Raw genomic sequence first — 15152 nt, 5'->3', positions numbered from 1 at the left:
AATTTTAGCCATAAAGTCTCTTTCCTCCTTAGTCTTTGGAGAGTGCTCTTTGGATAGGCGGAAATGGTTAGCTAATGCTGAGCTAACCGGCTTAGCACTGCTCATGTTGAATCTTTGCAAGATTCGATTGACGTAGTTGGCCTGAGACAACTGCAAAACACCTTTTTGCTTGTCTCTGTAAATTCTCATCCCGAGAATTTGCTTTGCTTCTCCTAAGTCCTTCATCTCGAACTCCGCTGAAAGCTGTCTTTTCAACTTCTTGATTTCGTTCAAGTCTGAGCCGGCTACTAACATGTCATCAACATAAAGTAGCAAGATGATATAGCTGGACTCGAACCTCTTGAAGTAACAACAATGGTCAGCATTGCACTTCATGTAGCCATTTTTCTGCATGAATCCATCAAACTTCTTGTACCATTGCTTTGGAGCTTGCTTCAAGCCATACAGGCTCTTTTTCAACTTGCATACCAGCTTCTCCTTTCCTTTGACAGAGAATCCATCTGGTTGTTGCATGTATATTTCCTCCTCTAAGTCACCATTGAGGAAAGCAGTTTTCACATCTAACTGCTCTAGATGCAAGTCCTCCGTTGCAACAATACTCAGGACCGATCGGATTGTTGTCAACTTTACAACCGGAGCAAAGATATCTGTGTAGTCAATTCCTTCTTCCTGTTGGAAACCTTTGACTACCAATCTTGCCTTATATCGCTTTGAACCATCATGCTCTTCTTTGATTCTGTACACCCATTTGTTGTGTAGAGCTTTATTTCCTTTGGGCAACTCAACTAGTTCCCACGTCATATTAGAGATAAGAGATTTTATCTCTTCTTTCATTGCAAGCTCCCACTTGACAGAATCTCCGACTTGACATGCTTCTTCATAGAATTCAGGTTCACCAGCATCGGTCAGTAACATTTGATTCATGTACTTCTTGTTTGGAACATGAGGTCGAGATGACCTCCTGGGTATAGGAGTTGGAGCTGGAACTGGAGACTGTGGTGGATCAGCCTCAGAGTTGGGCTCCTCCGTCTGCAAACCTTCATTTGTTTGCTTTGATGTACTGCACTCTGCAGTATCATCTGGATCAACGTATGTTGGATCGTCACTTGTTGTGTCGGTGGACTGCACTGCATTCCTGTCCTTGTACATCACATTTTCATTGAATATGACATTCCTGCTTCGAATGACCTTCCTGTTTTTGTCATCCCAAAAACGGTACCCGAACTCATCTCCACCATATCCAATGAAAGTACATTTTAGTGATTTGGAGTCGAGCTTACTCCTGGCATTATCACTAATGTGTACATACGCGACACAACCAAATACTTTCAAGTGAGAAAGTTTAATTTCTTTGCCGCTCCAAACTTCCTCAGGTATTCTGTACTCCAATGGTACAGATGGCCCATGGTTAACGAGATATGCCGCTGTGTTGACAGCTTCTGCCCAAAATTGTGTTGGCAGTCCTGCATGTATCCTCATGCTCCTAGCTCTTTCTGTCAACGTCCGGTTCATGCGTTCTGCAACTCCATTTTGTTGTGGTGTCCCTGGCAACGTCCTTTCTAACTTGATGCCATCCTGGTAACAAAATTTCTTGAACGCCATATCTTCGTATTCTCCACCATTATCGGATCTCAACTTCTTTATCCGTAAGCCAGTTTCATTTTCCACCATGGCCTTCCACTTCTTGAACGCCTCGAACACCTCTGACTTGTGTCTCAAGAAGTAAACCCACACCTTTCTCGAGTGGTCATCGATGAAAGTCACAAAGTAAGACTTTCCGCCATTGGATGAAACTGCTGCTGGGCCCCAAACATCTGTGTGGACTAACTCAAGCTTTACTTGCTTCGGAGTTCTACCACTGGTATTGAAACTCACCCTCTTCTGCTTCCCGTAGATACAACTTTCGCAAAAGTCTATATCAACAGACTGAAGCTCTAGTAGTTTCCCTTTCGAATGCATATACTTGAGCCCTTTCTGGCTCATGTGCCCAAGTCTTTGGTGCCACAAATTTGCATTCTTCTTGCTATCAGCAACTGCAATTGTCACACACGCATTCATCGTTGTGTATAGGCTTCCAGTATCCTTGCCACGTGCAAGAATCATTGCGCCCTTAGTGATTTTCCAATAATCACCTGAGAAGTGTGTATCACATCCTTCTCTTGACAATTGCTTGACGGAGATCAAGTTCTTCCTCAACTCTGGAATGTGTCTCACGTCCTTCAATTTCCATACAGATCCATTGAGTTTGATCTGTACTTCTCCTATGCCCACCACGCTGCATGGGTGATCATCTCCGAGATATACTTCTCCGAAATTTCCCGACATGTAATTTATGAAGGAATTTCGATTCGAGGTGGCATGGAAAGATGCTCCAGAGTCTATGACCCAATACTCGGCCCTTTTCTCCATGGAACATATCAAGGCATCGCCTTCTTCTTCAGCCATAATATTAGCTTCGGTCTTTTTCTCGTTTTCCTTTGAAGGTACTTTACACTGCGTTCTGTAGTGTCCGACCTGACCACAGTTCCAACATTCAACAGACTTTGATTTGTTGGAATTCTTGTGGATCCTGGAGCTCTGCCTGCCATTCCTTGACTTGCTCCGTCCACGCCCTTGACTTCTGTTTGAGTTTCTGCCTCTGCTTTCTGCATTTAAAGCGGCACCTGAAGTGGAGACTACATCTGACTGCCTCCGGATCTCCTCGGTTAAGATCATGCTCACGACATCATCGAACTTCATTTTGGACTTACCGGCAGAGCTGCTAATGGCCGTAACTGTGCCATTCCAGCTCTCAGGTAACTGCCCAAGAATTAACAAAGCCCGGACCTCATCATCGAATTTGATGTCCACCGTGGTAAGTTGGTCCGTCACTTCGTTGAACTCGTTCAAATGTTCTCCAAATCTTCCGCTCTCCGTCATTTTCATATTGAACAATTTCTTGATCAAATGAACTTTATTTGCTGCAGACGGCTGCTCGTACATGCTGGATAAAGCTTTCATGAGAGACGCTGTTGTCTTCTCATGCTTTATGTTGAAGGCGACTGACTTTGACAAGGTCAGTCTGATTGCGCCGAGTGCCTTTCGATCAAGCACCTCCCACTCGTCGTCCTTCATATCCTCTGGCTTTTCCTTCAAGGGTTTATACAGGTCCTTCTGGTACAAGTAATCCTCCATTTGCATTTTCCAAAATCCAAAATTCACACCATTGAATTTCTCCATTTTGGAAATTTTATCGTCGGTCGACATTGCTCCCACTCGATCAGAAAACACGATAATTTTCTCAAAAAATTCGTTTCTGATGTGGAGGTTCAGTTTACACTGCAACCACAGAGCATACTAAGAATTTTAAAAGAATAATTACCGACTGTCTGCGCACGAAACACTGTTCGCAAATTTACTATTTTCGCCACCAACGTGGCTTTGATACCAGTTGTTGGGAAATTAGACGCAACTAATTTCGCCCGGGATCTGGTGTGACGCAATATTTTGGATATCGACCGATATGAAACGAGAAAAAAAATGACACCGATATTTTTAACGTGGTTCGGCCAAACTGCCTACGTCCACGGACCCACACCAATATATTAGAGAATCTCAAAAGGAGGAGTACAACAAAATTACCACACTGTATTTTGTATCTGCCTACGCAGAGGCTATCTCTCAACTCACTTTTATCACTCGTGTATAACTTCCACACTGAAGTTTTCTCTCACAAGATTTTTCTCTCTCTCTCTCTCTCTCTTTCTCTATCTCTCTCTAGCAGAAAGCTTTGATGGTTGTTTGGTGTTGTTGTGTGTTGGATGCTGCAGAAGAGCTCTCTATTTATAGGAAGATTTGGAGGTGGTAGGTGAGAGGTGGTTGGTGTGAGGTGGTTGGTGAAGAAGGTTGGTGGCAGCCACTTTTGACTAACAATGTGATCATATCAAGATTATTAGATTAATCAACCTGTACATATTTATAATTGGGATAATTCTACTTTTTACTCATTTCAAAATACAATAAATAAAAATACCCAATATAAAAAGAAATATACAAAAACACCCATTTTGAGCTTGAAATGACAAGATTACTCTTACTTATGATTTATCTTTTTCTATACATATATAATTAAAATGGACAAAAACAACCCTAACAAAAATGTAGGATGAAATATATAGCCTTGCTTACAATTTGAAATTCAAACACATATAAACATCACGACATATTCCTCTTCAAACCATAGAAATTTTTTCTTTAATTTTGTATCTCTTCGAATCGTATTTAATATTATAGTTTGAAAGATATGTTGAGGTTTGCCATATAATAAAGTACTATAATTTTAGCTATTTTTATGATTTGAGAATACATTTTTTGAGTTGTAATTAATGAATTCGATGCTTTATAATATCGTTCAGGGCCAGAGCAAGGCCCTTAAAGATAAGGGAAGCAAAAACTTTTGCCCCACCTTTTTCAAAATTTGATGAGGCAAAAACTAATTTCTTTTGTAAAAATACACATATATATGTATATAAATATATTAGGTATACTAAAATATTAAGGTGGGGCAACTCCTTCAAGTGTAGCTCGATCCGTCACTGATATCGTTGTCCACTCTTCTCGCTCGATTCACAAATTTTGCTCGATCACTTCAAGTCGAGCATATCGAATATCTATATACTCCCTTCGTCCACTAATTCATTACCTAAGTAGCAAAACACGAGTTTTAAGAAAAAAATGTATTTTTATTAGTTGAGTGGAGAAAGGGACCCACAATTAATATATTGTTTATTAGTTGAGTGGAGAAAAAATGTATTATTTTGGGACCCACCAATTAAATATAAATAAAAACTTACTAAAAATGGATAGGTTTTGAGTTGGTGGACGTCCCAAAAAGGAAAGAAGGCCTTGAATTAGTGGACGGAGGGAGTAATATATAAAACATGAGTTTAACGTAAACTTTTTCCCATCAAAATTTCTCTCTCTTCACTTTTCTTTTTATTTTATTTTGTTTCTGTTTTAAAAATCATCAATTTTGACTTATAAAAATATATTCAATATAGATGTTAAATTAAAGATAAAGAAAAGATCTTTAATTTGATATAAAAATTATAAAAATTAATTCTAAAATAAATAAGTTATTATCGTTTATAATCACAAAATTATTTTTTCTCTTCTCTCTCCTCTCTCATCTATTCTCTCCTCTCTCCTAAATCCATTCTTTTGAATGTCACGTTTATCTTCTTTCTATTTGACACCTTTTTCTATATTACTCCCTCCGTCCAGCTCCAAATGTCCTCTTACTTGTGGGCACGGAGATTAAGAAATAGATATAAAGTAGATAAAGTAAGTATAAAGTAGATAAAGTGAGTTGATGAAAATTGTTTAAATATTAAGTATAGAGAGAGAGTGTATTGCCAAAAAAATGTATTAGACATTTGGAGTGGGACACCCATTATGAAAAGTGAGACATTTGGAGTGGGACGGAGGGAGTATTTTATTTTATTTTTATTAGATATCATTTTTAATATTTATGCAACTGAAAAGATTAAACTTATATTTGTTCATTTTAGAACTCTTTAACTTAATAAATTAATTAGTTTTATTTATAAAAATAAATCTCATCTTTTCAGCAAAATCAATTATTTGGATGTGCATAAGAACTTTATTTTAAAATTTATATTCAAACAAAATGACCGTATAAATATGATTTAAATATTCATTCAAAAATATATTAAACTATATGCAAATAAATAGTTTTGTACATCTTAGAATATTACATGATGCATAATCATACTCATTATCATTTACTTGCTTTTGATATTTGATGATTTATATATTTATGCACAATATCAATTATAAATAATTAATTGGTATTTCAAAAATTGAAAATTCAAATATTTTAAGATTCATGTATTTATTGAGATTATGTTGTTCATAACTTTAATATTTTTTATTGAGATCCATGTTTACATTTGTTTATATTTAATATGTATATTTATTTAAAATATCGTTTACTTTTAATATCAATCGTGCATCGCACGAGCGGGCATACTAGTTGATTATAAATAAGCTAATGCTTATGATCAATCTTTTATTTTCTTCCATCAATTTTATTGTCTCGTTCAGAATATCTGCGACACAATAGAGGATTAGTAATCTCTAAGTGATGGGTGGCTATTGGGCTTTTCGGCCTTATTCATGATTTATTGGGCCCAGCCCAATAAAAGATGCTTAATACCATCTGCATCATCATTATCATAAAATACACACCAATTAGACACCTATTGCATCTTATAACCATAGAAATTTTATTTTCTCTATTAAATTCGACACCAACTACACCTTATAAATGTAGAATTTTATATTCATCGGTCTCAGACGAGACGAGTACACAAATTTTAACTTGATAATATAATTTTGGGATAATTTTACTCTATTAAATCATAAGAGCATGCATAGTGAGGGCGGCGAGCGAGCGGACGCCCGCCTCACGCGAGCCCCACCTCAATGCCGGCCCACGCCCTCCAAGATCTCACATGTGCACTAGGCTCAGACGAAGATAGGATTGGGCGCGTGCACTGCACGGTCCAATGAAAAAATATGACACATTAAAAAAAAATTGAAACAACTCTTTTTAAAAGAAAATGATTTTTTTTTTTAATTTGATAGAGTCATTGCAACGACTCTTTGATTTTATTTTTCTTCTATAAATACTATCATCTCACAATTTAATTTCACACAACATTCTTCTTCCTCTTCATCTTCTTTCTTTTGTTTTAATTTATCTTCCTTTCATTTAAATTGTGAAAAAAATGAAGGATAATTGGAAAATTTTAAATTTATGTTATTAAATTTTAATTTAAATAAAATTTATGTTATTAAATTTAATTTTAAAATTAATTGAAAAGAATATTAAAAATAAAATAAAAAATAAGAGTCCAAATAGGGAGAGCCCCACTGTGAAAAAAAAACTCTTAAACAATGTGCACCACTTTTAAGAGTTCATATCAGTGGATGCCAACAGGTCTCTCAAAAGTAATCATAACTTTAAATTTGAGCTAAAATAATAAAAAGTGTGATAAAATGATCATTCAACATATCACCTATATTAAGTTGGGCCCACAAAAAAATTTACACCCCTTCAAATTTAATCCTAAATTTACACCCCCTTAAATCTAATCCTAAATTTATAAAATAGATAATGAAAAATAGGAGAGCTGCTGTGTGTAAGTTGTAACTGTAAAATAGGGGTTAAAAATAATTTAGGGAAGACTTTAGGAGTATTTTTAGAAGTAAAATTTTGAGAGATCTGCTATGAATGCTCTAAGGAGTGTGTTGATATCGGTATGTTATTTTTATTTGTCAATTAAATTTATTAATTTGATGATATATTTAATTAATAGAATTTCATTCTCCCTACTGCAATTTATAAAATAAATAGTAATTTAAATCAAATAAATCAAATTGTATCCCATACTACTGTAAAGCAAACGATTACTTATTAAATTAGTGTCGCAAAATCATGCTAAATTAGTAAGTACATTTCCCAATTTTCAGTTAGAAACTTTGACATACATTTGATTTGAGTAGAATCGGTAGAAACTTCGGCAACAGGCGACGGTGCAACAGCAATGTGGTCAGCTTTACGCGGCGGAGCCCTATCATCTTCGCATTCCGCTATTTCTCACCGGTGGAGAAACCTAGCCTCATCTACTCCAATTTTCAGCCGTAATTTTTCTTCATCAGCCCTCACCAGCGTCGAGAAGAACAACGAGCTGCTTAGCTTGGCGGAAGTTGAGAAAATACTCCAAGACGTCAGAGCGGATGACGTCACAGTTATTCCGGCTCCAAAAGGCTCTGAATTCGCCGATTACATGGTCATCGCCACCGGTCGGTCTCCGTGGCACGTCCGCAATATCTCCCAAGCCCTAATCTACCAGGCAGGTTCTCTCGATCCAATTCCCACCAAGCGTGCTTTCGGTTGTGTGTGGATGCAAGTATATTGCAGACATATTTATTAATCCGTTCAAATGAGCGACGCTATTGTATGCTGAAGATTGATATATAATTTTTTTGGGTGGTGATATGGCTCAAAGATGATTTTTTATATTATAAATTTTCCTTTTTATGTGTATTAATATTTGATCAAATCGTCTTAGGTTTATTTTGTTAAAAAATTTGCCAAGTATTTGCCGCCAGGTTATGAATGTAAATTTGTTATCTGACACAGGCTCCCCTAGCGAAGTTAACCATTTTTGTTAAGCAGTCTGTTCTTTTCTGACATGCTTTTCAGTAGACATATATGATCAAGATGAGATGAGGTTGTAGATTATGTAGGACTCTACGTATCAAACACATTCGCTCATGTTTGTCTATCCAAGCGATCCAAACTTGTTAGACTATTCTTCTAATAAACACTGCAATACAAGAAACTAAGAGTGCACACCCTGTAAATCTTGATTTATATAAAACTGAAATATCTGAAAAGAATGTGAGTGGAATTGCTTGTCATTTCAGTCAAGTAACCTAGAAAACTCTACTTGTGAATTTGACTTGTTTTTGGTTTCAATGAGCAGGTTAAGCAAAAGCAGCGAGGAGCAAAGAGGATCTTGCTGCCTAGTGTGGTAGGGCAAGAGGGAGGGAAGTGGATTGTTATTGACTCTGGTACCGTTTTCTGTTCATTCTCAATTTGTCTCCTTGAATTGATTCTACTTTTGACAATCATATATTCATAATCTGCTTTTATGTCTGGAATCCTACTCTGGGAATGGAATGAATCATCTCCTCAATAACAGCCTTGCCATTAGTTAAGGAAACTGTATTAATTATAAAACTCTTGCTTTGAGAGTGCATTTATTCGGAAATACTGGTACTTAGGTCTATTATTTTTTAACATAATTACATTTCTTGCATTTCTGAAGTATGGATGAACTCCTAATACTACCATGAGCTTCTCAGTTTACATTTTGTGGTCAAGAACAACTTTGAATATGCCAAAAATATGTCAAATAAGTGAAACATTTTCATACATCTATTGTGTTCATTGTTTTGGCATGGTGACAGTATCTCAAAAGCAATGGACTTGGTAGGCACTTTCTAATAAGCAACAAATGGGTTAGCTTTCATCTGAAAATCTTTTTACTCAAGCAGGACGAAACTGGATGGTGGTGGAAAATGACTTTCATGTATAAAGAGTTTAATGTTGAAAGGGGTTTGAATCTGATGTGTTTCACTGAGTAAATGAAACTTGAAGCTGGTTATGTGGCACACGGCACACCTAACTTGTTTAGTTGGTGAAGTTTTAATAAGTTGGTATACTAATTTGTGATTCTGGAAATATTTTAAATTTGGCTTGTTACTGCCAAAATGATTAGAAATTATCTTTCTTGACCAGGCTTTGTATATAGTGCTTCTTTTTGTCTGAGTTAGTTGGATTACGATCTTCCACATTGAGCTATTTACATAACTACGGCAATATTTTGTGTAGTAAAGCTGAGATCTTGATACTTTGGATATCCCCTTAGTGCGAAATATTAAGGGGGGAAAAAAATTCTATGTATCTCCAGTATGGGTTTAACTAGAAAATTGTCACAACTGGTAATGTTGGTGGAACCCTAAAAAGACGAAACAAGCAGTAGAGATCAGAGTGAGATTATCCCTTTCCTTAATTCATTCAAGGTTCTTGGGGTCCTTTGGTTTAGCTTTAGGTTTTCACTATAGTGTGAGGTGAATCTCCTTACTGTTTAAGGTCATAGGATTCAATCTGACATTCTGACTCGATCCGAGTTTTAAAATTACCTTTCAGGGGAAGAGGTAAAAAGGTGATTTTGGGATTAGGGAAGACAAGGCTACATTTAGCATGAACCTCTGAAATTATGTATTCCATCTCATGTATGCCTCCTTTGATCCCCTGGGATAAATGCTTGCATCACTACATGTTCCCATGCTTATGTAATCATAATATAGTTTAAAACTGTAAGTGCAGAATCCAAAGGAGATGCTTGATACTGAATTGTGAATCTATTATACCATAAGCATCTTGCCTAACAATTGAAAGCTGGGACTTTATGGTAGGTAAGCTGATTGTTCATGCTGTTGATGAGAAAGCAAGAGCTTATTACAACTTTGAGGGGCTCTGGACTGCAAAACCATCAAACATAGAGGACAATCAGGTAAAAGTGTTGTCATATTTTATTTTTCCAATTTCTGGCATATGACTATGAGGTTGAGGAAGTGTACTAATTCCTTGTGAGGTTAAATGGTGCTGCTTAAAATGTATGTAGGATTTGGACAAGGCCATTGTCAAGGTTCGCCCCAAGAATAACTCCAAGAAACGTCCGCAAGTGCATGCATAGATAAGTGTTGTACTTTCGGGACAGATGGTGCCAGTTTTCGTATCTCTTACCGCACACAACACGGATATCTAGTGGATATGATAGAATGAATCATAAATCTCAGGTTCAGTTTGATGCATTATACACATCCTTCATTTGCTTTCTTCAATTTTCAACATTGTACTATCAAGCAAAGTAAACAAGGGTTAAGTGTTTATTTTCGCTAGTGGCTGCGAAATGCAACTTGTACAGTCAGCTCATTTGAGAACATGATGTATGTGAAGACCATAAGATTTAGAGTAGGTTGTGTGTGTGCGAGTTTCTTTTTTCCTTCTCTTTTACAATAGATAATGCATCAGTAGTCTAATTCTTCAAGAACTTATTTTTAATACAATTTTTCTGTTTGGTTTATGACCTATTGCACAGAAGAATAGTTTTCCTAAACACACCCCAATGGGGTATTATTTATTCGAGATTGACAATATATGATTGAGTTTTCTAATCTTTCTCGCAAGGATTTCTGCACGCCTAGTCCTTTAAATTGGATATTGAACAATGAAGTTATTGAAATTGGAGAATTAATCAAAAGGTTTAGGATATTTAGAAAAACTAAATTATTTTAACAAATAATAGATTGACTTGTATTGTTTGATATAGAGGATATTATGTACTCCCTCTGTCCCAAACGAAATGGCCTATTTCTTTTCGGTACGTAGATTAAGAAATGTGTATAAAGTAGATAAAGTAGGTTGGTGGAAATTATTTAAATATTAAGTGTAGAGAGAGAGTGTATTGCCAAAAAAGGAAACATGACATTTCGTTTGGGACAACTCAAAAAAGAAAACAGGACATTTCGTTTGGGACGGAGGGAGTATTCCTTTATCCCCATAATTTGTTTACGTCTTTGAGAATGATATGAGTTTTAATAAAATGATTGAGTATGTTGTGAGTGAAGTAATGATTCTATATTTATTGTAGTATTAAACTGAAACAAGAGTCCTATTTTTATGTGATTGTGTTAAATAATTTTACTAAAAATAAAAAAGAGTAAAAATGTGGTGGACAAAGGAAGTATCTCTTAAAAATAGAGAATAAACTGGGGCTGATGATCTTGGATCTTGAATAATTGAAGATTTATTAAATATTTTATTAACATTTTATAATAAATATGCCAACAACATGTGTGTGTGGCTGTGCGCATTGTCAATTGTGCTTCAAACATCTTTGAAGTGTCCGCGTCGAGAATTTTAAAATCAAGAGCTTTCCTTTTAACATCAATGGCTACCTTATGAGTGGTGCTGAAGAGCTCGATTTATTTGACGACGCGGTCCAATGCCTCGTAGTATTAAGCTTTGTCCTCGTCCGTTGAGAACTCCACCTTCTTCCCTTTGCTTTTGTTGCGCTTGGCCGTTATCTGACTTTGGGTCCTCTTCATTATGCTTGACACTGAGGATTTTTTTTTAATATGGGCTGAAAATAACCAATTTTTTTTAATATGGGTGCGTGTAAACACGTGCCACATATACGCTCGCTCGCACTCGACGTCGGCTCTAGCACACTAGCTCGAATCGGCGCTCGCACCCAGTGCTAAAGACGCTTTTAGGAATTATGGACATCGAAAGAATAAAGACAAGTCTAATTAACCCTGATGTCGTCTATGAGAGAACACGTATAATCAGTTCTGGACATTTTTTATTAGAACTGGCGAAAAAGACAAAGAAGCTAGTTATGAAGATGAATCTTCGAAATACGCACGATTGATATAACTGTCCAGTAATATATCAGTCGAGATGAAAAAAAGGGATTGCCATTTGCTTATCATCTTGTATAATAGTCGATTTTGGTTTAATTTGTAACACATTATCTTTTAAGTAATTATTCAAAAATACTATGTAGAACACTCCTTGCCGATCTATGTACTCATGCCGATGGGAAAATAAAGCAGCTCCAATTGAAAGGTAGTAGGAGTATTAGTATAAGGACGAAACGAGAAAAATATGCAATTTAAGCCTAATTGGGGCTGGAAGTAGGACATGCAAATCGTGCGGGTCGGATTGTTATCGTGTCGACCTGATAAGGTCAAATCCGAACACGACCTGTTAAGGGAATGCCCGAACCCGACACGAACCCGATAACAACACGATTCAAAGCGTGTTGACACGACACGATAGCGACCCGAACAATAATAATAAAAAAAATACAAGTAAATATGTAATAAAGGCTAAATTAAAGAGTAGAAAGAAATCATGAATGAAAAAATTTAAAAAAAAATTAATAAAAAATTAATTCTATCGGATTACCCGAACCCGACCCAAACCCGATACGAAATTATTAGGTCCTTATCAGGTCGATCAGATAAAGACCCGAAACTTATTGTACGTGTCACAAATTCATTAATTTCGTATTGTACTTTCGTATCGTGTCGAAAATTGCCGGTCCCAGCCGAAAGTGGTCCAATTGAAAGGTACTAATTTTGGATTAGTGTGAGTCAGATAGGCATAGCCGCATAGGCACGTGTAGGCATGTAAATGAATTGAATCTAATAAATTGATTGATGTGATTTATAATATTTTAGACAATCTCTTTTTATAGCTTGATTTTTTAGTATGAGTTCTAGGTAGCTATTGTAATACTATGAGAGCCAATTTCACGCTCCCTTCGAGCCTTGTCATGAAAATAATAAAAAAATGGATAGTATAATATACATGTGTTGATTAAGCGGTAAGAAGTTAATGTCTAACGTCAAAGATCTTTGGTTCAAGTATTCTGTGGCGTTGTCTTAAAATTTCTTTATTTAATATTGTTAATTTATATAAAAAAATAGATAAATATAAATCAAAGGCCTAAATTATGAGTTGAGTCATTAAATATATTCTAGATTGTTGATAATATCATTGAAAAGTTTAAATTATAGGTGAGTCACAAATATGCCATAAACTATTGATAATAGCAATCAAAAACCTGAATTATCAATTTGTATCATATATGATCTAAATTGCCTTTTTCATCACATAAAGATGACATGTATCTTTTGATTATTTTTAATGTTGATCAGACAAAACAACACTGTTTTGCCTTATTTTATTTATTTTTAATTAGATTGCTTAGATTTGTGCTCAAATGCTCATATTTTCGCTCACACAATTGAAAGAAAGACTTGAGCATGTCAGTTGCTTAGATTTTCGCTCACACGCCTAGGGGTGTGCAAATCCAACCCGGACCCGCCGAACCCGCCCGGACCGACGGGTTCGGTCCGGACCGAACTGGCCCATTATAGGTGTTCGGTTCGGGTTGGGTCCAATTTGAATGACCGAATTTTGACCGGGTCGGTCCGGGTCTAAACCCGGTCGAACCCGCCGAACCCGGAACCGACCCGGCACTCATATACATTTAATATTTAATTTATATATTTAATATTTAATTCATATTATGTAATAGATTGATTGTGATTTATGTTTTATTTTTTGTGATTGTGGATTGCGAATATTTGAGACTATGATATGTGTTTTGGTATCGTATTTTTTATATTTTAGATTTGAAAAATAGGTGCAAAAATAGGGGGGGGAAAAGAAAAAAAAAGTAGGTTATTAACTGGTCTGACCCGGACCGAACCGGACCCGTTACTCGGGTTCGGTCCGGTCCCGGGTCGGCCCGCACGAAAGTTTCGGTCCGGGTCGGTCCATTTTTTTGAAATTTTCGGGTCAACAAACCCGGCAGGTCGGTCCGGGTCGGTCCAGGTCCGACCCGCTGCACACCCCTACACACGCCTGTACGAAAAGACCAAATATAATAGTAGAGTGTCAAAGCATACCCTCACATATACATTCTCAGCATCCCGTGGAAGCAATCCAATTCATTGTCTAGCCTAAAATAAATTAGAAATATGCTTTAGACCTTTCAAAAAATTAAATTAATGAATAAATGGTTTATAAAAAAAATATTTGACGTGCATGAGCGAAAATTTGAGCATATAAACAAAAATTTGAGTAATCCAAGCGAAAAAACAGTCAACATTAAAAAAATTTGAAAATACACATCATCTTTTTGTGATGGAAAATGTAATCCGATTATATTTTATATAAATTTGATAGTTAAAATCTTTGATTGATATTATCAATAATCTAGAATATATTTATGCCGTAACCCACACCTCAACCCTTTAGTTGATATTTACCCGAAAATAAGCATGCAATACGTATACAAAATTTTATTGATTTAAAAAAAACATAAATTTATTAATGTGCAATTGTGCATAAGAAATAAATATAGGGCGTTACATAAGAAATAAAAATAGTACTCCTACTAAGGGGGGTGTATTCGTTGTGGATTTCCACAGACTTTAAAAAGTCAATGGAATTTAAATTCCATGGAATTCACATAAATTCCAGACGACTTTCAAAGAATTCGTGGTTGGATTTCACCCCGATTTTCACTGATTTTCGAAGAATTTAGGGGATAATTATGGAATTGAAATCCATGATGCCAACGCCCGCTGAGTCCCAGCACCGCTGGAAACCCAACGACCGCTGGGAATCCAGCGAGCGCTGGAAACCAAAAAGGCATCATGGAAACCCAGTGTTGAGCAATGCATTGGGCACCAAAACGGCACAGCAGCGGAGAGGTGAGGGGTGCGCCGGGGCGGTCCCGGAGGAGTCGGGGAGAGGAGAGATGGTGCGGCGCTCACACTGCGCTGGGGGACTGTGGGCCTGCGGCGGCGGCAGCGGCAACGGCGTGGCGAGAGACACGGAGCGCGTAGAGAGAGAGGCAGAGAATTCAGACTCGCTCGAATCCAGCATATGCTGGAATCCAGCATATGCTAGAATCCAGCATATGCTGGAC

At 36.6% G+C, this 15152-nt stretch overlaps 1 protein-coding gene across 1 annotated transcript; it reads left to right on the top strand.

The window, feature by feature from the left end:
* The first annotated feature begins 7409 nt into the window (after nt 1-7409).
* On the top strand, nt 7410-10724 carry LOC130995581 (protein Iojap-related, mitochondrial). Its single transcript, XM_057920927.1, has 4 exons — nt 7410-7919; nt 8556-8643; nt 10054-10151; nt 10263-10724. The coding sequence occupies exons 1-4, from the start codon at nt 7611-7613 to the stop codon at nt 10332-10334; spliced, it is 567 nt and encodes a 188-aa protein (XP_057776910.1). The 5' UTR covers nt 7410-7610; the 3' UTR covers nt 10335-10724.
* Nucleotides 10725-15152: the final 4428 nt, after the last annotated feature.

Source organism: Salvia miltiorrhiza, chromosome 7 (assembly GCF_028751815.1).
Source record: "Salvia miltiorrhiza cultivar Shanhuang (shh) chromosome 7, IMPLAD_Smil_shh, whole genome shotgun sequence".
Taxonomy (NCBI): domain Eukaryota; kingdom Viridiplantae; phylum Streptophyta; class Magnoliopsida; order Lamiales; family Lamiaceae; genus Salvia; species Salvia miltiorrhiza.
This window is presented reverse-complemented; position numbering and strand designations above follow the sequence as displayed.